This window comes from Grampus griseus (assembly GCF_964374135.1).
Source record: "Grampus griseus genome assembly, chromosome: 12".
Lineage (NCBI taxonomy): Eukaryota > Metazoa > Chordata > Mammalia > Artiodactyla > Delphinidae > Grampus > Grampus griseus.
This window is the reverse complement of record NC_139006.1, coordinates 27,761,102-27,787,350: the sequence shown is the minus strand read 5'-3', so window position 1 is coordinate 27,787,350 and position 26,249 is coordinate 27,761,102. Positions and strand designations below refer to the sequence as shown.

General features: G+C 42.3%; 1 protein-coding gene across 2 annotated transcripts in view; it reads right to left on the bottom strand.

Annotated features, from left to right (window-relative positions):
• The window catches only part of PTPN2 (protein tyrosine phosphatase non-receptor type 2), a 76,316-nt gene that overhangs the window by 14,461 nt on the left and 35,606 nt on the right, over positions 1-26,249 (bottom strand). For both annotated transcript variants that reach the window (XM_082668136.1, XM_082668135.1), the window contains exons 3-7: positions 20,652-20,752; positions 14,035-14,133; positions 9,481-9,618; positions 2,364-2,573; positions 1,026-1,178 (exon numbers count right to left, since the gene is read on the bottom strand). In XM_082668136.1, the coding sequence (XP_082524262.1) occupies positions 1,026-1,178; positions 2,364-2,573; positions 9,481-9,618; positions 14,035-14,133; positions 20,652-20,752 (701 nt within the window). The remainder of the gene's footprint in view (positions 1-1,025; positions 1,179-2,363; positions 2,574-9,480; positions 9,619-14,034; positions 14,134-20,651; positions 20,753-26,249) is intronic.

The window sequence follows — 26,249 nt, the reverse complement described above, 5'->3', positions numbered from 1 at the left end:
ACTAGAGAAAGCCCAGGCGCAGCAACGAAGACCCAACGCAGCCAAAAATAAATAAATAAATAATCTAATTAATTAAAAAAAAATATTCTATAATGCTAAAGATTTGGGGGGGAACCTTTTAAATAAAACTTAAAATTTTTATTGATAAATACAATAGATTGTCTTGAATAGTTAAAATAACACCAATGATCAGAACAAAAAAGTCAGCTGATAAATAAAATTTCTTAAGAATATTTAAATGTCTGTGTAATCCATACAACACTTAACTACTTATATCTCATTCCATCTTGACAGATGGTGTGATCTCAGTTAGAAAGGAGAGCTTATTCAGAATATTCCTGCTTTGGCTAGTAATCACAGAAGCTGAAGAGGAAGCAAATGGTTCATGTAAGAGAAAAATAAAGAATTCCACCTGCTTATGTCCAATTCCATATGATCAGTTCAGACAAGAAACGGGTGTCTGTTGTTACTTCTGTTTCTATTTCACATGTTACGTTAGTACATAAACACAGATTTCTGATAATCAGTCTTTTAACTTAGCTTTTACAAATGTGGAATAAAAATACCTTCATGAGAATACAGCCACCAACCAGAGAAAAATAACATTCTCCTGAAATTTCATTACGTTTGCTGCAAGTACTCAAGTTGCTTGCTCATTGTTATAAAAGATGAAATACCTATGATATAAACTAAGTGTTCTTGTATAACTCCAGATCAGGTTTTTAATGGGGCAAAAGTAGCTAAATTTTCTGGTTATTTTAATGATGAAATGCTTAAACCCTCCTTTACAAGGAACCTTACTTTCTTTAATGAAATTGTGTCCCCACTCGGGCTTCTGAGTAACAGGCAGGATTTAACATGAGGCTGAGGTACACAGGAGGAGGGGGGCATACATTTTACAATCTTAGGGGCCAGCTGGATTCACCACATTAATGTAAACATGCTTTTTTGGAAGGAAGGGAGAAGACACATGCATAAACAGAGTGCAGCTATGTGATGCAAATCGTATTTGATACACAGTATACCTGTATACTTGAATCTCCCTTTATAAACTTTGCTCCTTCTATTATAGTCATGTATGAAAATCTGAGTTGATCTGGTGTCTGAATCAGCCCCATTCGGTATTTTCTCATATTCAGTAACAGTTGTTTAATATTAATATTGTCTCCTTTTTCCATCTGCAAGAAAGGTAAACATTATTCAAGCCTTTTGTTGTTAGGAGTCCAGGAAAGAGAAGCAGTACAGGAAAACCGCTAAGAGCAAGTTAGGACAGGTTGCCCGTCTGCCCCATCCAGGCAGCAGAGGGAGGACTCCTGGCCCTTCAGCTAACTCACAGCTGGCTCCAACCAACAGGAATCTCATTCACTCTGGCTAGTGGTTGGTCGAAGGGAGGATTTATGGCCCATTCTGGCTTAATGTAAGGATAAATACATCGAGATTAGTGCCTTTCTTTTTTAAGAACGTCTTGGCAGGAGTAAATCTTTTCGTTCGGCGCCTTCACGTCTGTGTGTGGCAGCCACTTGAGGGTGCTGGAGCAGAAAGGCGGAAACAGCCAGACCCACAAGGACACCGTGGGGCCGCTGCACCAGCTGGGGCTGGATCCACACACCCCCACCCCAACCAGAAAAGAGAACAGCTGTTGAAGTTAAATTTGGCAGGGAACAGGGAAACACACGATCCAGTTTTAGTATTTACCATTAACAGAACAGATGCTTAGAGTTCTTAAACACGTCAAAGTTAACATAACAAGCCGCTTTTGACTGAAGTATAGGATATTAGGCAGAGTGGTAACACAGTAGACGTGCTAAGATACCCTCCCATCAACCTAAAGGGAGGAAAGGCACAGGCCGGTACCCAGGCTGGGGCTGGGAAGGCTGGTGGAGAAAGAACACAGCCCTCAGGCACAACAGGAACCTCAGCGAATGATATTAAAACCCACACTCACCGAGGGCTTAGAAAGTGTTCTAAATGCACTCATCCACTTAATTCTTATGACAGTCCTGGGAGGAGAATACTCTCACTCTCTGCAGTTTGTAAATAAGGAAACTAAGGCAAGAAAGAATTCAATATTATCTACCAACTGATGTTTGAAAAATAAGAAGGGCGGGGGAGAGGACCCATCATTTAGGTAACAAAAGCTACCAGGAAAAGTCTCCTTCGAGAGCTCTAGAATTATCTTGGATGCAGCCCCACCAGTCACAGCAAGAGGCAGCTGAAAAGATGTGAATGAGAGTTTTTGGTTTTTCTAAAAGAAGGCAGAAGTTCAAGTTTGAAAAACACAGTTCTGGGATCCTGACAGTCGAGCTTACTTCTGCCAGTGGAAACAATAAAAAGGTACAGAAGACTGAAACGAGGTCACTTACCAGAACAAGACAAGTGTCCACCAGAGAAAAGGTGCCTGACCGCCCAATGCCGGCACTACAGTGGATCACCGCAGGCCCGTGTTCAGGATTCAAAGAGCCAGACTCTCGCACTTTAAATAAGAAATTGAGAAATGAAGCTGGTGATTCAGGGACTCCGAAATCTGGCCAGGTAGTATAATGAAAGTGAGATATTGTTCTGGTTTCACCACTCTAAAAAGTGAAAATCAAGGGGGGAAATGTTAGTTCTGAGTTTTTTCTTTTAACAGTCTACTGCAGAAAGATGTGTTTTGTGTAATGTACCATGATTTTTCATTTGGTTTTTGATAATCACATACACAAGTATGGGAAGATTTTCTTTAGGAGAATTTGGAATATATTAATAATAACTAACACTTCTGTAACACTTATTATTTTATAAGCATGTTCTAGGCTTTTTATGTATTAACTCAACCCATACAACAATCCTATTAAAACCTATTTTCCAGATGAGAAAACTGAGGCGAAGGGTTAAGTAATGCACCCAAGGTCACACATCAGAAAATGGCAGAGGCAGGATTAGAGCAGCACTTGGGTTCCCAACCACTGACCTGCACCATACATGCTGCCAGGATTTTCTTTAATTCATACATCATGATGAGTGGATTCTATTCTATTTTTTTAAATCTCTACCAGTTTAATTTTACATTCTTTAATGGTTTCTTTTTTAAGAATTTCAAAGTTTTAAAAAATATAATGTTCCCCATTATATGAGTTATCTTTTAGATTCTGCTATCCAGGCACAGAGGAACAACTCAAGAATTAATTTAAAGAAACAATCTTTACATTTTTAACTGAAATTGCTCTCCTAATTGCTGCTTTTCCCCATGGTAACAATTTCCAATCCTAGAACTGCTGACACGGCTTTGCTGATGTGCGAACATGATTTACCAACATGCTAAGTGTTTCCTGTCTCGTAAAGCCTGCCTGGCACTCACCACCACTTCCTGGACATTCTCAACGACCTTTATTTCTGACTAACTCATTATGAAAACGTTCCTTGGCTTTTGCCAAAGGCCCTCTGCCCCCAGAAGCACTTCTCTGCCTTCTGCTCTTCATTCACAGAGGGAACGGCAACCGCTAACACATCTTTGCACAATGTTTCAGCTTTAATTACAGGACTATTTTGGAAGAAGGAGCCACAGAAGCAGCATAAAAAACCCTGATTTTTTTAACGGTTACTTTTACAGCATCTACCTTTCAATACAAATTTACAAAATTAAACTTAGCTTTCTTTTTTTAAAAACAATATTTCCCTTTTTTCAGTACAGATTAAGACTCCTAAGTCCCAGACTCAGTTATATGAGGTACAGCACTGATAAAGTACAGTGCAGAAGTTAAAAAAAATTTTTAATTATACGCATTTAGTGACTAATTTTTCTTGACATCCAGCTTTCATAATTCCAAGTACACTGTGATCCATAGGTTCTCAGTACACTGAAGGCACTAGAAGATTTCCTATTACTAATTAAAATGCTCATTGCGATTATTAAAATTCAAAACATTTCCTTTTAAATTCCAAATTAATTATGCTAAGTGAAAGCAACAGACTCTAAAGGCTGTATACTGTACGATTCCATTTACATGACAGCATGGAAAAGACAAAATTATAGGAATTGAAACCAGCCCAGTGGTAGCCAGGAGCTGAGAGTGGGGCCGGGCTGACTGTACACAGGCAGCATGAGGAATGTGCGCATGCGCATGCATGCGTGTGTGTATCTAGGGGATGGTGACAGAACTGTTCTTTATCTTGACTGGGCAGGTGGTGACACGAATGCACTGTCAAAACTCAGACCTATACATCAAAAAGATTGTATCTTACTGTATGTAAAAACAGTGCTTAAAACATTCCAAATTAAGGAGGCTAAACTGTAGCTTCCTTCTAGAAAACCGTAAATGGCAGCCATCTGATACCCACACAGGACTGGGGTCCTAAGTCCTTTCCTCCATCAGCCCAGGCACACGGTTAGCTCAACCGCATCTTCCTTTAAATGGGGCCTCAGATTCCAGTGGGTGTCTTTAACCCTCTCCCCCGACAGCAGCCCTGCTGCAGTCCTCAGTCACCACGCTGTGCTGACCATGCACAGAGGCCCAGCCCTGGTCCACATGGGCCTCAGCCAGGTCCAGGTGGACCTGCTGGAGGTCCCAGGCCTAGGAGGGGTGGTGCCAGGGCCCTGCTCCCAGGGAAGTGTTCCCTAGGGTGTGGCCTATACAGTGTAGGTTCAACTATGCATCACCTCCTGGCCCAAAACCTACAGTTACCCCACAATCCTGGGCAACTACTTGCTTATATGGTTTTGGCTCAAGACTAGTGGCCTCTTTATTTCTTTCAAATTCAGGTCACACTGTCTGGGATGCTCAAAGCCAGTTTCCAGAAATGCTCACCACTGTATAATACAGTCTTTCTCATGAATAGATTTTTGAAAATCCATCTTTTTCTTCCGTGTAGGACCAGACTAAAGAACTTCTTAGAGGTTAATTTTGTATTAATTCACTCCTACTGAAACAAGATTCAAAAAACTTAGCTCACAAAAATCACATAATTCCCAAAGGGCCACAGAAGTAATAAGATCCATATGTTTACTATTCTGGTATAAAAAAAAGTTTATATGGGGCTTCCCTGGTGGCGCAGTGGTTGAGAGTTCATCTGCTGATGCAGGGGACACGGGTTCGTGCCCCGGTCCGGGAAGATCCCACGTGCCGCGGAGCGGCTAGGCCCATGAGCCATGGCCGCTGAGCCTGCGCGTCCGGAGTCTGTGCTCCACAGCGGGAGAGGCCCGCGTACCGCAAGAAAAAAAAAAGTTTATATGAACGATTGGATACCTTTTCCCTCTTTTTCATGCTGGAAAAAAAACGAGAATGGGGGGAAAGGGTTCCAAAGCATACAGAGCTAAAACAAAATTCATCTTTATTCCAAACAGTCTCTACATTTAGACTCTACAGTTTCTGACAAACTCCTAGTTTCAAACAGCAGACTCACCCTTCCCTCCTGCTCGGTCACCAAGCCCCTCAGTCCTGCTGTGACAACCAGTCAGCTCCGTCCCTTCTCACTGCCACCTCTCACACCCCACTCCAGCCAGTCTGCACACACCTGCCCAGTTTTCTCCATAAGGCACTACATCATGGACACCACCCTCTGCACAAAGATGTCAGCAGTTCACCATTCTTCTTAGGGCAAAATCTCATTTACATTTATTTGAAGAATTTTAAATGTAACGTCTTTGAATCAGATGACAAGCTCATGGTCCATGGAGGCCAGGAAGCTAAACTATGAGCTGAGTAGGTACAAGAGCTGAGAGCCTGGGGGTAATTTAAGTGTGCGCTGTCTAGAGCCATTCAAATACAAGTTAACTATAATTGTTATCAATATGAGTAAGACTATAAATGTTCTAATTATTACTTAAAAATCTATACAGCTCTACAGCCCCAGGCCCAATTTTCACACTTTAGGCACAGAAAGAAGGTAGCAAGATTGTTTCCAAGAATTTCACAAGCCCCAGTTCCGTCACCTGTAAATGGGGTTTAAGAAAGTACTGATCTCACAAGGCTGCTGTGAAGGGTAAACAAGGCAACACCTGCACGTGGTGGCATGTGAAGAGATGCGGTGATCTCTGACAAAATGACACACTCGCTGCTGCCTTTACCGCGGCCCCTGATCCGCTCCCATCAACTGTAACCTCTCCACATTTCCAACCTCCTCACCTGTGTTTCCGCTCCACCTGGAGAGAAGCAAGCTTGTCGACCCCTCCTCCCTTGAGGTCACTGCCCTAGTCCAGTCCCTCACCAGCTCCTGCAGGATCCCGTACCGGCCGTGTTAAATACGTGGTCACCATAACTCACTCTGGAAGATGACTGGAACTCCCAGGTGGGGAGGGGAGGAGAGCACCAGGGCAGGGGGCAAGGGGCTTGGGTTCTAAGCAGGGGGCAGGGCAACGCCCAAGGCATGGTCGGGAGAGGCAAGGCGCGGGCCGGCCGGGGACTCCTGTACTGGCCACGGAAGGGCTTCCCAGACCCCAGTGGAAGGACCAAGCCGTGTTTCAGGACAAGCACTCAGGTGTGGGGTGGTGAACAGGGTACTTGGTGCAAATGCAGAGGGGGTACAAGGGCAACAGGTAAGGACCCTGCCCATGGGGAGCTGAAAACCTTGTTATGGTGTCAAAATGTACACATGCGCAAGTGCTGCACAAGCTGGGAAATGGTAAAATTTAAATTATGAAGAGAAGCGTAAGAAGATCCTAGCTGTTAGGAGTGAATGCATCACAGGTACATTAAGTGACCGAAGTGAGAAATGGGCACAAGCTGGACAGAAGAGTGCACAGGACATAAACAGACAGGAGAGGAGGACACCCGGGTGGCATCTAACCCTGCTCTGGGCAAATCTAGAGGCAGAGAAACAGAACTCAGCATGAAAACAGCCTTCCTGGAACTTGATACACATAAAGCTGGTCGAGGACACTACTGAAAATGGTGAAGGCCAACTAAACAGAAAAGCCCAAAAGACAAGTTCTCCAGATGACCTGGGATTTTAAAAGCCCCTCAAAACTATCTTCATAGCTTAAGCCACAAGGCCCCTTTTAAAAGCAGACATGGAATCTCTTCACGTGGGGCCAGAAGTTCAAACTCTGCGCTCTCATCACGACGCTGGAAAGGGCAGCTGGTGCTTTACTGCCCACCAGACATGAAGTCTCTATGGAGCAGGGCCTGACAGGAGGCAGCTCTGGCCCCAGATCTGTTAAAAGGCACAGCCAGACTCCTTTAGAAGCAACCTGGTCCTCTGAAACTCAGGAACCTCCACCCAGACCTGCAGGTGAGGCCGGCTGTCCCTCCCCTACTTCATCATCACCTTCTCTCCTGCAGCGCGTCCTCCGCTGCCCTGGCTCCTGCAGCCCTTCCCAACTCCAAGGGAGCCGCTGACAACAGGAGGCCCCACACTGAGTCTGAGGCACTGTCAGAGCATTAATTCACTCGATCATCGTAACAACCCTACAAGGCAGTTGCATCATCATCCTCGTTTTGCAGATGAGAAAACGGAGGCACAGAGGTTAAATAATGGGACCAGTCACACAGCCAGGAGTGGTAGAGCTCGGATTTAAACTCAGGCCACATGGTTCCTGAGTCTAAATACTTAACCAAATGCAATTCTGTGTCTCCTACTGAAACGCTACTTTATTCTTCTAACACTCCTAGCTTTTACTAAAGATTGTAAAATAGAACATAAACTGTTGCTATTTAATTATGGTGTACTCTGAACCCAGGTCAGTAAGAAATCACACAATTGCCAGCAATTAAAACGTAGGGGTTGGCCTGCTCCCAGGGCGGCCTCAACTTCAGAAACTTTAGAACCAAGGATCTTCCTTTACAACAATCAGCATCTTTTTCAAAAGACTTGGTCCCATCTCATTAGAAGTTAGGAGATCTGGATTTGAGTTCTGGTTTATCACTTATTAACTGAGTAATCTATTTATGGAAAAAAATCCATTAACCTCATGGATTTTCAGGTTATTTTTTTTTAAGTATGAAAACCAGGGATATTAAGAATATTTACTCTGTCCACATTTTAGGAAGACTGTAGGACAAATGATACATATGTGAAAATACTTTGCAAAGTGATAAAGAAAATACAAAAGTTATTCTATCTTATTACTTGAGGTGTAATCAATGCTCAGGACAGAGAAAAACACCTATGCCCACCTCCTTCTAAATCAATTTTAATGCCACAAGCAGAGGAGGTACCTGGGATCAGTAAACACCATGAGAAGATGATTCCAAGACCCATGAGAACTTTATGGAAACGCAGCTCTGTTTCTGGGAATTAGCACTGGACAACCCAGAACCAAGTAGTAGCTGATGTATTTCAATGCAGCTTAAGATACATGCAAATGTATGTATGTTTGTATGTATGTTTGGAATCACTGGTGCAAAATAAATACAGTGAGGAGATTCATAAAGAAGCCTCCTCCCTGGATGACCTAAGAGATCCCATAATAAGCTTAGCTATGAAAGTCATGGAAGCTGGACCTGGCCCGAAGCACTCGGCACACATCTGTACTTATAGTATGTAATAAAAAACAGAGAGGTGTTTCAGGAGATCAACCATAAAAGGTACTTCTGCATATCTAAAAAGTGTATATATCTCCCTTCACTACAAAGCTTTTTTTTTTTTGGTTAATGATCACATGTTAATCACTCAATTCACTTAATAGTTAACTAAAACAGTATCTCACTTTAGACTAGATACATTCCTGAAGCCATTTTTGGGCAAACATTTTCCTATTTTGTAGTTTTTCTAGTTTCTGAGAGCATCTCAGAATCACTCTTATTTCATATTTTCTAGTTATTCTAATTACGAACCAAAGAAGGCAAAGAGGTAAGTGGGAAGAGGGGAGAAGTATCTCAATCTTCAGCCTGACAACAGCAGGCTCACAACCCACCCTGTACCTGTATCTCAACCAAGTACCAGGAACGAGTCTTATATTTCTGGAAAAAAATCCAAGTAAATGTTCTTGAGACCATATGGTAAACTTACTTCACCATTTTCACCAGTTCAATAAAGACAAATTTCCGTGTGACTAATCCCTTGAATTAACAACACTCTCAACAGTAGTAAGTATCAGAGCTGGCGTTTACAGGGTACCTGGTCTGTGTTAGTGCCTCTGCACACACACCCTCACCCGACCCCACAACGGCCCTGAGAGGGAGGCACCACCATCTCCATCCCACAGAAGAGGACAGACTTCAGGAGGTCTGGGAGCAGATACACTAAGTAGCAGAGCTGGATGTGAATCCAGGTTGGCCTGATTCTAAAGCCCTCTCTCTTAATCCCCGACTAATTTTAGTAAGTTATTCTGAATCCTCAAATATTTACCTGAACTTTAAAATTCTTAGTTTCTAAGGTTTCTTGAGAGTCCTCAGAGAGCTACCACATATAGGAACAAAATCTATAAGGAAAAGGTTATGGCTGTACACTATTATAGGTTATTATTGAAATGAATGGACTGCCGCAAACTTCATATCTAAGAACAAGGAATAATCCTTAAAATCATCATATAAAGCCCCATAGTTTGGGCATGAAAAGTCTTACATTGGTGTTTCCTAACTGCAGCAGATGGACTGTATAATAGGACTTCACGTCTTCCGACAGGAACTTCACACTGAAGCCTGTTTCCTTAAACAGCATCTCTCGGTCATCCTTTGTCGGCCAGTACTGTGCACATTTAACCTAAATTTAAGAATTTAGGTTAATGCATATGACTTTTTTTAGTTTATAGACATAATGAAACCATAAAAAGCTGGAAAGGAAAACAAACCACACACACGCTATATATTTTTCAAGTACCCAAATCTAAGAACAGTCACACTACGTTTGATGTTTAATGTATTTTAATAAGATTGACATCTTACAAAAGCAGGTTTGTAAAATGTTCCTCTAACTTATACACTAAAAAAAAACCCATAAACAGATATCAAGTTCATAAAATGAAAATCAATTAGTCATTTCTAAAGCAGGGTAACGTATATTTTATCATCATACTGGCATTCACACTATTTTTCTATAAATATCAAACTCTTACAAGAATCTTACCTTCAAACAGTATTGAAAAGGCTTTATTTTACAAGTATTTTCCATAAATACCCGTTAATCTGCTACTAAATACTACTACATATCTAGAAATAACATTACATACCTATTTACTAAAATTAAGTCGGGGAAAGAATTAGAAGATAAGCTCCCTTTACCTAGAGTTGTTACCTTTTGGCAGAACTATTGACATGGAATTTGTATTTGTGACAATAAAAACATCTTCCCAAAAGCCAAATTATGAGGCCAGCAGGCTGAGGTAAGGTGAGCTAGAGTCATTTCATTAGGAAAAAACACCAGAAAAACATCCTTGTAAAATATGGCCATTTCTCCTTTTCGAAATCACAAATAGCTACAAATAACAAACAATAAAAATGCTTCCAAAACAAATGAATACTATGAGCTGACACTTCAAAAGGTCAGCTTAAAGACATTTTAAAAATGGCACAAGAAGTGAAAGAGCATAAATTAGAATTTGAACAACTCAGAAATGAGGTGACAGAAAAGAAAAAAGGTTCAGAAATAACAGAACACATTTCATCAACAAAGACTAATTAATTAAACTAGGGAAAAGAGATGTGACTAAACACAACAGATGATGCCTTAAGAGAAAAAGGAGGACATTTTTAAAATAAAAAAAGAAATGAAGAGAGAGACAAATAGGATTAGAGAAAATGTGACAACCATAAAAAATAAGCAAGAAAATCTAACACATGCATAATAGGAGGACCCAAGAAAAGAACACCAAAGCAAGCAAGGGAACAGAATAAATGTCAACAAGTATAATTCAATAAATTTTTCTTTAAAGAAAGAAAAAATGTCTGAAATCACATACTGAAAAAGCACTCTATGCCCCTGGACAAACTGACCCAGAATGACCAACACAGAAATATTCTGGTAAAATTATTGGAATTTGAAGGAAAAAAATCCTTTGGGTAACATAGGTAAAAAGAATAACTGATTAATAAAGGAAATGAAGATGTCCATTTGACTTTGACAGTAATTTGTAATGCCAGAAGAAAATGGAGTAATACATTTAAGTTGTTCAAAGAAAAGCAAATATGAGCCAAAGATTTTATATTCTGCCAAACTGACTGTTAAGCACTGAGCCAGCAGATGAACTGTCATTGGCACGTAAGACATCAGGGACTATGGTGCCCATGAGTCCTTCCTCAGGATCCTCTGGAGTATAACCTACAGACAAAATGACTGGAGAGACACCTCAACATATACAGACTTACACAAAAGGGGCATAAGGGACAGAGTATAATGTGCTATAAACTCTGACAATGTACATAAAGTACAACTTTAAAAAAAACAGAATGGGAAAAACAAAACATTTTAAACTTTTTTTCAGTAGTTATTTTGGTGATGGAGTTGATTTTGTTATTATGACTATTTTCTGTGTGCAATATCAGACAAAGTAAAAGAGTCACTATAAGATATTTGATATCACTAGTGTCTTTGAGAACCAGAATTCATGGTATGGAAAACACTGTAACAGATATAAAGGATAGAAAGGCTTGGGCCAACCCCTATAGGCCTAAATTTGAATCAGAAATATCAGTATGAACACTAGCGCTGTGTTATCTTAACACAGAAACATATTTTTCCTTAGCTCTGTTCACTGAAAAGACCAACCCAGTGGCAACAAACACCCCTATTTTTGTTGTGACCCTGAAATACCACTGACCACTGAAAGAAATTAAGGCCCCTTAAAGAAATGGCTGATTCTTACACAAGAGTTTAAGATGAGCCTGCAATAATGGAGTCATTCCAGACAGCAAGTAGCTATGAAGACTCTTGGGTCTGTGTAAAAGAACTCAGGGCCCAACTTGAAGAGCTTCCTGCTGTCCAGTGAAGGGGCAATCTGACTACAAATAAGGATAATAACTGCCATGGAGTGAAATGAATCAAAGATGTTTGAATCCGTGACTTCACAGTACCTGATGCCCTCCCGCCCTGCCCCCACACCAAGAAAACCTAAGTGGTCACATGTTGAGGACACTAGGGAATCAACTTCTTTTGAAAACTGCTTTTCCTATTTGAAAGTGGCCAAGGGGCTTCCCCGGTGGCACAGTGGCTGGGAGTCTGCCTGCCAACACAGGGGATGCGGGTTCGAGCCCTGGTTCAGGAGGATTCCACATGCCGTGGAGCAACTAGGCCTGTGCGCCACAGCTGCTGAGCCTGCGCTCTGGAGCCTGTGAGCTACAACTAGTGAGCCTGTGTGCCACAACTGCTGAAGCCCGTGTGCCTGGAGCCCGTGCTCTGCAACGGGAGAAGCCACTGCAGTGAGAATCCTGCACACCGCAAAGAAGCATAGCCCCCGCTCGCTGCAACTAAAGCCTGTGAACAGCAATGAAGACCCAACGCATCAATAAATAAATAAACAAATTAATTAATTAATTAAAAAAATAATAAATAAAAGTGGCCAAGTAACAAGAGTGGGAGGTTGTGTTTTTTTTTTTTAATAGAAGTATTCCAACAAGAGATCCTGGAATGTCACTATTTTATATCCCCTAATTAAGGAGCTAAACACCGACCAGCAACAGCTGCCACCATCATTACGCTGACAAACATTATGCCCCCACCCACAAGGTGACCTTCCCCCAGACAATTAAATCTGACTCTAGATCCAACCACCGTAAATATGATTTCTGGTGGAAGTCTTTTTTTTTTTTTTTTTTTTTTGCAGTATGTGGGCCTCTCACTGTTGCGGCCTCTCCCACTGCGGAGCACAGGCTCCGGACGCGCAGGCTGAGCGGCCATGGCTCATGGGCCTAGCCGCTCCACGGCATGTGGGATCTTCCCGGACCAGGGCACGAACCCATGTCCCCTGCATTGGCAGGCGGACTCTCAACCACTGCGCCACCAGGGAAGCCCTGTCTTATCTTTTTATTATACTAATTATACTGCAGAATGAGGGATGACACTTATAATCCTCTAGTTGGCAACGCTGCTCAAAATGTCCCAACTGATAGAGTCCCCATCACTTGAAGCACGAAAACCAGTGTAAACGACTACGCTGACATTGCTGGATACTCTGGTATGTTAACGCCACTTCAGATCTGAAACAGACTAGAAAAACCTTCACCACCATTGAAAACTGGCAACTATTAATTTAGAAAAAAGGAAGAGGGATTTCCCTGGTGGTGCAGTGGATAGGAATCCGCCTGCCAATGCAGGGGACACGGGTTCGATCCCTGGTCTGGGAAGATCCTGCATGCTGCGGAGTAACTAGGCCCATGTGCCACAACTACTGAGCCTGCGTTCTAGAGCCCATGTGCCACAACTACTGAGCCCATGTGCCACAACTACTGAGCTCACAGGGCTAGAGCCCATGCTCCACAACAAGAGAAGCCCCCACTCGACTAGAGAAAGCTCGTGCGCAGCAATGAAGACTCAATGCAGCCAAAAATAAATAAAATTAAATCTTTTTTTTTTTTAAAAAAGGAAGAATCAGGAACCTGAACAGCAGAGTAGTCTAAGACCTCAGGGCTGAAAGAGACCTGACAGACAATACTTTCCAATTTGCATGTTTGACAGAAGAGGACCCTAAAGCCACAGAAGCTGAAAGACTTACCCAACGTCACACCACTAATTAGCACTGGGTTTAGACTGCACTTCAAATGTCAATGAATTTATACATTTCCATACTTACTGCCTTGTGACCTAAGAGCCAATGGTAATTTATAAAGGTTTTAGAAACCTGTCACTTTAATCTTTCATAAAATTTCCAGGATTTTGATAATAATAAATTGTCAAGATTGTGATAAAGCCTACAGATTCCAAAGATCTAAATACCACTACTAGCCAATACTGGCTCCATTATACTTATATTTTGGAGGGTAGTGGTCCGCAATTGTTATTTAAATATTTAAGGTAAAAAAGGAAAAGGATACATTAGCTCTTCTGGTCAGAATCACCCTGACCACTAGCCTTTAAGCAATTAAAGGCCAAAACTAATGAATGAATATCCCAAAAGAAATAAGAAAATATTTATAAGTTAACAATTACAGGCAGTACACTAAGTTGTAAATATCAAGTATTACTCACCGATTCTTTCTCCACAATTCGGTTTAGCATGACAACTGCTTTGGTCTTTTGCTGCCAAACCATGAGCCAGAAATGACAACCTGTATTAGGAAGTGGACCCTGTAAGAACAGAGAAGGAAAAGTGGGTAAGAGAAAGGGGACAGAGTAAGGCTCCAAGGAAACTCCTTCAGGGAAGCTTCTCGTCTGAGAACAGTGTATCGGATCATAAAGAGTAAATCGAGACTTTAAATCCACTTGAACTAAAAACAGGTCTGTGCTAGTTAGGATTACTGATTATCAACGATCAAAACTGACTTTTATTTACTTAGGCAGAAAAGAAAAATTTTCAGGCTCTCAGGTGACTTTCAGAGTTGAGGGCTGGAGAACCAGGCTTGGGTAGGAACAAACGTCAAGACAAGATTTTGTCCAAAGAGGAGTGGGCTTGGGACAGTATTCCCAACCTGTCACTAACATCACCTGCTTTGCTGGTACTGCCATCCTAAGGTGGCTGTACTACTCATGCACAACCTGTAAGCAAACCAGGGTCAAAATCGCAGGCGCCAAGTTCTATGGGTTGTATTCTAGCTGTAAAGGAGGCAGGCAAAGGCGATTTCTGTCCCCTCCAGTCTCTGCCGCAGAAAGAGAGGCCCTGCCTTCCATGATGAGGGCAGCCCTGCAAAGGAGGAAGTCTGTGCCAGCACTGGCCTGCAACCAACCCAAGTTAGTTACAAAGAGAATTCCAGAAAAAGCGGAAATTTCAAAGCACCTGAACCACTATGAAACTGTTAATCTACAAAACCAGAGAATGTGTAACCTCAAGAGCAGAGTTAAAAGGGGTAACGGTGCATATCACAATACTGCCATGGGGAAAAAAAATCAAATCATATTATGAATTTCCAATTACCTTCACATTTTGATTAATGGGTAGCACAGGGCAGAATAAAGGGCAAACAAGAGATGAGAAGGCCATGCCCAAACTTTAACTATTTTAAGTGAGTAAAGATTAACATGAACAAGGTTTGACTGTACCTCCAGTAACTCAACAAGCATTCCCCTCGCAGGACACTGGGAGGCCAGGTCTGACTAGAGCTTCAGCTCCACATGGAAAATAAGGCAATTCAAGTGGTGCTACACTGAAAGCAGCTTTAGGGCAGTTGTATCCCTGGTGTGTAGTGGGTGTTGGGTAAATATTATTTGAACTAATAAACTCTAAGCTCTAAGTTATACAAACGCTAGAAAGGGATTGGGAATCCTGAGGAGCTGCACCCTCAGGTTTGAGGGACTGTTCCCCTCCTTTGGTGCATGTTATCCAATGCTTGAGTTACTTCCAAAACCAAACGGTGTGAAGGTAAAAACAGCAATGAGAAGAACCCCAGTAAAATGAATGCTGTTTCTTTTGTCTAAAAAAATGGACAGATCAGTTCACCAACGAAGTTGCTCCTTAGTGTGTTCACGCACATGCACGCGTGCGCGCACACAGACACACACACAGACACACACACACACACACGCACATTCTGTTAGTGGTTCTGAAATGGGAGAGGGTTTCTCAGCCCTTCCACTTACCAGCAATACTACCTATTTTTCTTGTGCAAAATGGAGATCTATACCAAGGGACTGATATATACGTTTTTAGTTTTCATAAAACTCAGAGGGAAAAGATGACAAAAATAATAAGCAACAAAGGAAAACGAGAACAACTGCAGTTTTAATAAACACTTAGCATCTCTGGTTTTCTCTATCTTTTGAAATATTTTCTGTGCGTGTTCTCTGTTCCAACGTACTAGATACAAAGGCAAAAGCAGTCTCAGATGTCAAAGAGCTTACGACAGAGGCAAGGAACGGAAACACATCAAGCACCACAACAGTAAGGGGTAAACCATCAGGTCTGCAGGAGTAGGAAGGATACTGGCGCAGAGCCTTAAAAATGAGGAGGGCATTGACATGGGGGAAGGAAGGGTAGGGAATCAGGATCCATTCCCAGCATAAGGCAAGGCATGTGCAAGTTTAGGAGACATCTGGGAAAAGACAGTTAGATTGCTGAGGGCAACATGGAGGTACATGGTAGGAAACTGCACCTGCAGAACGGGAGGGTCTCGAATCCAAGAAATAGTCACCGAACTCTTCTTTAAGGAGTAAAGGGATACGACCAGATCCGTATGTCACAAAAAGTAATTCTGGTGGAATTGTTAAAGATGGATTAGGGAGGACGGACTGGTGACAAGGAAATAAGTTAAGAAGCTACCACTTTGGTGCAGATAAAATTCAAGAGAGCTCTGAAGAAGGGCAGGACAGCAGAACAAAGGAAAGCAGAACAAAGGACACATGAGGAGGACAGCTTTAACCCATATGAGAAAAATAGGAAGGCGGCTGGCATGGTTTAAAAAAAAAGAAAGAGTTTGACATAGAAAATGCAGAATTTGTGACGTCAATTGGTCACGTGGGTAAAAACACCCATATGGATGTTGAAAAATATAAGGCAGGGGGTGGAGGCAGGGGTGGGACTCTGTCAGGACACAAAGAAGCTCTCCAACATGGACAGGAGGTTTAAATGAGATCACTAGGGTATGAGTCAGGCATTTTCTTTTACGTGATGAGATTTATAATGTTTTATAAAAGGGTTATTACTATCATTACTACTACCAATAAAAAGCAGTAACAAATGCCACAATAAATACTCCATGGACTACTCACCATAGTACCAGGCACTATATGAGTTTTTATCAGCATTGTTCTATAGATAATAGAGATATATATCAATAATATAGGTACACAATTGACTCTTGACGGGTTTGAACTGCGGGGGTCCACATATAGGCAGATTTTTTTCAATAAATATACAGTTGGCCCTCTTATCCATGGGTTCCGCATCTGCAGAATCAACCAACCTCAGATGGCAAACTTAATACATGATCCGTGATTGGTGGAATCTGTATATGTGGAATCCCAAGGACAGAGAAGGACAACTATGCACTTGAGCACCCATGGGTTGTGGCATCTGCAGAGGATCCTGGAGGCAAACCCCCCACAGATACCAAGGGACGACAGTACAGGCTTGGGGAATAAGTAATGTGTCCAAGGTCACACAGTAGTTTCAAGGCAGCAGATCTGAATAATTAAGAGCAGAACCATGCAGTCTATGGAGACCGTGTAGCTTCACATCCTGGCCTCATCCCACTTGTTGCATGGCCTTGGTAAAGTTATTTGAAGTTCCTTTGTCTTTTTAGGTGATTCCTCGTGTTAACATAAGGATAACAATAGTATTTACCACAGAGGGTTATCCTGAGGCTTAAATTATACAAAACATAAAATATAGAACAGTGTTAAAAACTGCTAGCTGTTACTATTTACAACAGCCAAGACATGGAAGACATCTAAGTGACCATCTACAGATGAACAGATAAAGATGTGGTACATATATACAATGGAATACTGCTCAGCCATAAAAAATAATGAAATAATTCCATTTGCAGCAACATGGATGGACCTAGAGATTATCATTCTAAGTAATTCAGACAAAGACAATTACTATATGATATCACTTACATGTGGAATCTAAAGAAATACAAAATACAAAAGAAATTATTAAAACAGAAACAGACTCACAGACAGAAAACATACTTACGGTTACAAAAGGGGAAAGGGGAGAAGGGATAAATTAGGAGTTTGGGATTCACAAATACACACTATCATCTATAAAATAACAGGATTTACTGTGTAGCTCAGGGAACTATATTCAGTAACTTGTAATAACCTACAACAGCAAAGAGTCTGAAAAAGAAGAGATATAGATGTATGTGTGTGTATATAACTGAATCACTTTTTGTACACCTGAAACTAACACAGTACGGTAAATCAACTATAGTTCAATAAAATAATAAATAAAAGATTGCTAGGTCGGGGACTTCCCTGGTGGCACAGTAATTAAGAATCCGCCTGCCAATGAAGGGAACACGGGTTCGAGCCCTGGTCTGGGAAGATCCCACATGCCATGAAGCAACTAAGCTCGTGCGCCACAACTACTGAGCCTGCGCTCTAGAGCCCGTGAGCCACAACTACTGAGCCCATGTGCCAAAACTACTGAAGCCCGCATGCCTAGAGCCCATGCTCAACAACAAGAGAAGCCACCACAATGAGAAGCCTGCGCACTGCAACAAAGAGTAGCCCCCGCTCCCTGCAACTAGAGAAAGCCCACATGCAGCAACAAAGACCCAACACAGCCAAAAATAAATATATATATATAAATTAATTAATTAAAAAAGATTGCTAGCTGCTAGCTGTTAATTTTACTTCCCACTAGGATGTGAAGTTCATAATGGCACTTTTTTTTTTTTTTCTTTTTTGCAGTACGCGGGCCTCTCACTCTTGTGGCTTCTCCCATTGCGGAGCACAGGCTCTGGACGCGCAGGCTCAGTGGCCATGGCTCACGGGCCCAGCTGCTCCACAGCATGTGGGATCTTCCTGGACCGGGACACAAACCCACATCCCCTGCATCGGCAGGCGGACTCTCAACCACTGCGCCACCAGGGAAGCCCCCATAATGGCAGTTTTATGAATGGCTGTTTTATTCAAACGATGCTGCCACAAAGTAGGTACTCAAAGCTTTGCTGGATGAATGAACATCCAACGAAGCAGCCAGACTGGGATTCAAATACAGATACCATGAATCCAGAGTTTACCCTCTTTCTTAAGATACAAAGGTTCAAAATGTGGTCCCAGGGAGTTGAAGTGATGAGTGTAGACTGGATGGAGGAAAAAACCTAAGTCAGAATCTTGAGAAACAACTGCATTTTTAGAGACTAAAGATGAGAAAGAGGAATGGATAAAAAAAGACTTGAAAAAAAGAGAGAAAGAAAGGGTGTGATAAGGAATCTAGGTTAATTATTCTTTTCTGTTTTTTTATCATTATGGCTTTTCCAAATAGAAAGTAAATGTTTTTAACTCTAAAAATGAATTTATTAAAAACATGAATGCACATAATACTTCAAATATTACAGAAAATGGGAAATTAAAGTCTCTCTTTTTTCCTAATTTCCAGAAATAATCAGTAAGAAGAGCACATGTATAATTTATTTAGCCAGCCCCTTGCAGGCTGCTTCAATTCTACTATTTCTGGCCCTATGCTATTAAAATGAAGTTGTAACAAACATCCTCACATGTATCTTTCTGTCTTTACGTATTAGACCCCTGAGTATTATAAACTTTTAAATCTCTGCTGATCTGACAGGAGAAAAGTGGTAACCGATTGCTGGTTTAAATTTATATTCCCTAATTACTAGAAAAGTTGAGCATCTCTTCATATGTATATTGTCTATCTTTATTTCTTTTCTTTGAACTGTGAATTTATGTTCTTTGCCAGTTTTTTTCATGGACTGTTTCTCTTTTTCTTTTTGATTTACAGGAGCTGCTTTACTTCAAGTAAAAAAGAGTGATTAGGGCTTCCCTGGTGGCGCAGTGGTTGAGAGTCCGCCTGCCGATGCAGGGGACACGGGTTTGTGCACTGGTCCGGGAGGATCCCACATGCCGCGGAGCGGCTGGGCCCGTGAGCCATGGCCGCTGAGCCTGCGCGTCTGGAGCCTGTGCTCCGCAACGGGAGAGGCCACAACAGTGAGAGGCCCACGTACCGCAAAAAAAAAAAAAAAAGAGTAATTAATTCTTGTTTCCTGTGAATTAGAAATAGTCTAACAGTTCATAGTTACATTAATTTGAATATCTTCTTACCATTTTCAATGGTTTTCACTTTCAGTAACAGGTTATTCTGATCTGAAATGGGTTCTTTAAAAATCTCAAACATTATAAATATACAGCTTATCTTTTTTAAAATTTAAGTATAGCTGATTTACAATACTGTGTTAGTTACAGGTATACAGCAAAGTGATTCAGTTACATACATATATTTTTTCAGATTACGCTCCATTATAGGTGACTGCAAGATACTGAATAATACAGCTTATCTTTTGAATATTTAAAATTCATTAACTGAGGGAAATGAGAGCACTGTTAATTAAATCTATTATTAGATAAACAAAAGGTAGCTGGTGTGGATAAACCAAAATCATTTCTGCTATCTCAGAGTGGAAGAAAAGTGCTCCTGGAACATGGGTGTGGCCGGTGTGCTGAGACGCAATCGGGCAGGAGGCCAAAGGGGCAGCAGGCTCTTGGGCCGCCCTGTTGGTTGTCTGGGCACCTGGCTCACACCCTCACCTGCCCTGACATCCAAGGGCTGTCCACACTCTGAAAATACACGCCAGGGCGGGGCAGAGAAGAGCTTTCAAAGGGCCTCTCGTTCTGATTCAAGTGATGTAAAGAGAAGCAGAAGGTAACAAAGCATCAACAAACCAAGGCTTTGTACCAAATATTCAATATAAAGCAAGGAGGACAACTGGCCAGAAGAGAACCGGCCTAGCCAAATTTCATGAACAACTTTCTTTCAGAGAACGTGTAACATTGAAGATTACTTTTATCTGAAATATACACAGCTGCAAAACATTATAACACCATTCATTACATAACAACAGAAAAAACTGAAATAGCGTTTCATCTCCAAAAGAAGTCAGGACACACTTTTTGCTGGTGTTTTAAAGAAGGCCAATCACAAGAATGGCGGTCAGGCATCGGCTGCACATCACACCACTTGCCTGTGTTAAGATGTAACTCCTCTGCGCCTCTTCTATGTCAACTAAGCTGGCATTAATATAATCATTTTCAGCATTTTGCAGTTTAACACGACTGTGATCATCTGAAACAGAGCATGACAAATCATACCGTCATTTCAAACTTGCATTTCTTTTTTATTTTAATATTAATTTTCTGGATATTTATAAAATGATAGAAGAGACAAAGAAAAATAAATTGGCACCCCAGTAGAGTCAAATCCCAAATTACTCCCCTTTTTACTATTTTTTAAAAAGATTATTTATTATTTTTGGCTGCATCAGGTCTTAGTTGCGGCACGCGGGATCTTTGTTGAGGCATGCAGAATCTTTCATTGCAGTGCACGGGCTTCTCTCTAGTTGTGGCACGCAGGCTCCAGGGTACATGGGCTCTGTAGTTTGCGGCACACAGGCTCTCTAGTTGACGCACGCGAGCTCAGTAGTTGTGGTACATGGGCTTAGTTGCCCCACAGCATGTAGGATCTTAGTTGCTTGACCAGGGATCGAACCTGCGTGCCCTGCATTGTAAAGTGGATTCTTTACCACTGGACCCCCAGGGAAGTCCCCCAAATTACTCCCTTTTTTAAAAGAAAGTACAAAGATGAAATCCTTTTGTTTGTTACTGTGTGTTAGAAGGAAGTGCTTCTGTTAGTGGTAGTTTAGCTGTTGTTTAACTAGAAAAATTGACCAAAGAGTAAAACATAGTAAAAGAAATAAAGCACCTATCTTCCTAAAAGTAAAAGGATGGTTAAGCTTCTTGATGCCTAAGAACTAATAAGTCTACCTACAAAAAACAATGGCCTTGGGCTTCCCTGGCGGTGCAGTGGTTGAGAGTCCGCCTGACGATGCACAGGACGTGGGTTCGTGCCCCAGTCCAGGAAGATCCCACATGCCGCAGAGCGGCTAGGCCCATGAGCCATGGCCGCTGAGCCTGCGCGTCCAGAGCCTGTGCTCCGCAATGGGAGAGGCCACAACAGTGAGAGGCCAGCGTATCGCAAAAAAAAAAAACAACAATGGCCTCAAATAAATAAGACCAGATCCCCACAGTAACTACATTTCATTTTCTTCATTCAACAGATGTGCATTCAACTATATATAAATAATTTTTAGCACTTAATTATATAATTAGATCAAGTGCTAAACTATATTTAACACACTTGGAATATTCCAATTCTTTAAAAGACAACTAAAGATACTTCATTAATTAGATTGTGTTATAACATTTTAGATATACTAGTTTTTTAAAGTGAAAATCTCACAGATTTAGAATTGATGCTAATTTAAATACGTGGAGCACAAAACTTTACCTATATCATTTTGGAGGGAAGGGAAGAGAAGACACTGCGAGAGGAAGCACACGTATAATAACAGAACTAGTGTTAACTCAGAATTCTAAATATATGACAGGCAGAGGCATATGACTGAATTATAACCTACATGCATGTTTGATGTCTAACTAGAGAAAACGTTCTATTGTAAACTGCTCCCCTCAAGGCAATACCAAACAACCATTCTCTCCCCCACTTTTAAAGTAAAAAAACTGTTCACATTACCTCCATGTGAAAGAAAATGTTAAATGGCTTTAGTTCCACACATCAATTTATGTGAGATGTTTCTGCTGGATTGAACCCAAGACCTCTGTAAATATTACACATCATGTGCAAACAGGAAAAGCGAAGGTCTTGTTATAGTAAATCACTTATACTAGTGTTCTCGGAAAGATGATGTCAACAGTCATAACAGTCATTTTTTTTTAACAGTTTGATCACTCTTTAACTGTTACGTGAGAGAGTAAAAAAGTCAGCTACATAATTAACAAAATAAAGACCATACACCTCCTAGATAACACTTATCAGAAGAATAATGCATGCTTTCAGAATGCTACACAATCCCTAAAATTCAAGTTCCGCCAAAATATAATACTAAAGGAACGTATTTCCTCATGCTGTAATCACAGAAAGAACAGAAACCCCGGAGACTAATCATATCTATCTCACAAGTGAAAAAAGCAATTTGGCAAAAGAAGCAAGAATCCATAGGCACTGGGAAGGTTCCCCTACAGGGTGCTGGGAATTCAGTTATCCGGCAAGTCATCCAGACCCTTCCATAAGCCTGGAGAAAGACCTCAGGGGTGTTTTAAGGGTATCTGACACCCTGCCTTCAGGACTTTGAACTGGGTTCACTGTTATTTTCTCTCCAGTGTTAACATCTATACCTGGTGTCACTCCAGCTCATTAAAAACATGAATCACACACCCCCAGACCCGTTCCCTGGAGCCCGAGTGCTGACCACTAGGGGAGCAGGGTGTTACCTGAAAGGCACCCCCCAAAAGGAAGGTAATCCTTGGGAAAAGTCTATCTATTTAGAACTGGCTACAAGTGTTGGCTGAACCTATGTTTTCTCCTCAGGACTGATATTTTTAAACTTTCAGCTACATCTAACATCATTTTAATTCTTCTGTTCCATTAAGAAGATTAATAAAAAATGCAAAGCATGTAACTTTTTGATTCAGAAGAGAATCTGTGTAGAGTAAAAAACGTAAGAGTTTCTTGTGTTAAATAAAACATATCACTTTAACACTATCTACCAAGTTAAGTATAAACATTTCAGGAAGTGAAACTATCAAAGCCTTTTTATGAGTAATTGTGACTTAATGATTTATATTCTCTGGCAATGATAACAAAGAGAGACAAAGCCTCTTTTCCCACGAAGAACCACTTACTGTCTGGTCTGAAATATCTGTGAGGGTGACATGGGTCCCCTTAACACTTGAGGTCAAGTGTCTCCTCTCCCTGCCCGTCACGACTGGTCAGCCCCAAACCTGTGAACGGTTCACTCCAAAGCAAACTTCTGACTTCTGAGTTAGAAAAAAACCCAGGAAGTTACAAGCTTTCTCCTCTCCCCAAAGCAGTTGATCCTGCCTAAGAATCTCTGAAAATGAGACTACCAGATCAGAGTCATCTGATCGGGGCCATCAGCACTTTATCATCATTCTAAGTGTATGGTTATCCCCCTCTTCCTTATCTTTTAAAGGATGCAGCAAAGGGAGAAAATGAAGATGATTCAAACTGCATTGCAGGAGAGGCCAAAAAAGCAACCAAACCACACCTCACAGGAAATCTGATTTCTCAACATCTAATAACACCACCAGCAGGACGATCAAGAATGCATACTTTTCTCCACAGTGGCATCATCGGGGTGAGGGAAGAAATGCACACCCCATGGACTGTGGCAATGAGCTGGATTAGGCAAACTTCCAACCATGAGTCCCCGCACCTCCCACCCGCAAACAGCCTGTTTTCTGAGAAATGGCTTCATCTGTCAAGAAATGACTGGCTCTAGCTGTGGCCTGAGTTGACAACACAGATTAGCTTCCTCTTTCAATACTGTCACAATGAGCTTTTTTCCCCCATCCCACCCCCCCACCCCCCCAGTTTCACGTTTTTTCATTATTGTAAAGACATCTCCTTATGGAAAGTCTTCCAGGTCAAACAGGAAGGGCTCACATTTATGCCGAGGCAGAGATCAAGAACAATGAACAGAAACTGGGCAGAAGACTGACTATCAGCACAGCTTTAACAGACTTCCTGCTTCAGGCTCCATTCTCAATGGGGGACAGTAAGCGTTCGGCACTGATTTCCACACCATGTGGCGCTTCCCAGCCAAGAATGTAAGCATCTGACAGATGTGTCAACTCTCTTTAATTCTACAAGTAGATACTGGAGGCACAAATAACACGAATTTTCTCTCATAAATCAAGCAATGAGCCAAAAGCAAAGCTAGGGCTAAACCCCCATCAGCATTGGCGTGGCCATGACAGTGGAGAAGAAACAAGCCATCGTGCAGAGGGTCAGCATCTCAGCTGTCTCCTCAGCAAAGTAAAACCATACGAGCTGAACGGTTCCTTTTCTGACGACATAACCAACCACAACGGCTGTGCAGGACTTTTCACTCCTGGGACGTGTCAGGTGCTCACTGATCTCCATCCTCACCCCTCATACCCTGAGTCGTGTTGTGCACGTTTTGCTGACACTCGGGCCAGTCAAGTCATCAGCCTCGATCACACCCTAGAGAAGCAGCAGCAGAGGCCCAGAGACGCCCCAGATCCTCCCCAGCATCGCCGCCCACCCTGCTCTTTGCCTCAGGGATGACTTCCGCCTCCATCTCTTCACACACACCTCACCTCTTGAAGGCCTGGCCCAGGACTTCCCTTCTCTGATGGAAGCCCCCCTCCTGCACATCCTGCCCACCAGACGATGTGCTCTTTAAACTGACCACCTTCCACACTTGGTCAACACATACATGCCAGGAGCCAGGCAACCAGGACAGAGAGATAAGACATTATTTGTTTCAAGCTTTTTAAAAGAAAAAAAATCCTATCGGGAAATAAGTCCTAGTGCCGTACCGTGCTGCGCTGAGTATGGTGGGAGCAGGCCAGGGTAAGAGGAGGGGAGGGGGCTTCCAGCAGGAGGAGCAGCAGGAAGAGGAGCACAGGGGCTGCTGAGAAGGACCAGGAGGAGGAGAGGCCCTGGCAACTCCGCACGAGCACCTCAGCTTCGAGGAAAGAACGAGCAGCGGACAGAGGATGGGCTGGAATGAGGAGGACGGCCTGACACTCAGGCAGTCCCATCCATCGGGGCCCGTGGCACAGCCGCATGGACCGGCCACCAACAATGCTGTGTGGAGCGCACAAGTGGGCTCAGCCTCCTCCAAACGAGGGGCCAGCTGCCTGCACATGTCCACCTCTCTGAATCCATCATGATTCCAAGTTCCTAAACTTGACAGGACAGTGTTAACTGGTTAAATTCTGCCTCCACACATCCCCAAACTGAAAAGGGCACCTTGAACCCACCCCAGAGTCTCTGAGATGGAAAGACTGGGTGGTGTCCTTACAAAACGGGTAAAAGTCACCACTGTCGTTTGAACACGGACACATTTCCTCTTCGACAACATCTATAAAACAAGACATGGGACTTCCCTGGTGGCGCAGTGGTTAAGAATCTGCCTGCCAATGCAGGGGACACAGGTTCGAGCCCTGGTCCGGAAAGATCCCACATGCCGTGGAGCAACTAAGCCGGTGCACCACAACTACTGAGCCTGTGCACTAGAGCCCGCGAGCCACAACTACTGAGCCCGCGAGCCACAACTAATGAGCCCGTGCTCTAGAGCCCACGAGCCACAACTACTGAAGGCCGTGCACCTAGAGCCTGTGCTCTGCAATAAGAGAAGCCACCACAATGAGAAGCCCATGCACCACAATAAAGAGTAGCCCCTGCTCGCCGCCAACTAGAGAAAGCCCACTTGCAGCAATGAAGACCCAATGCAGCCAAAAATAAATAAATAAATAAATTAAAAAACAAGACACACCACGCTTTGGTCTCACACAATCAGTGAGCAGCTCACCACTTTCCTTGAAGCTCAGATCTCTCCTTCTAGGAGAAAGGAAGGGAGAGAGGGTTGGGGGACGAATGGTATTTCCCTTTTATCCACAAACCCAGGCCCCTGGAACCCATCCACACTCCTGGGGAGCTTACCTTCTCGCAAGGGAGACAGCAATAAGCAAAATAATTAAGTATTTTTATC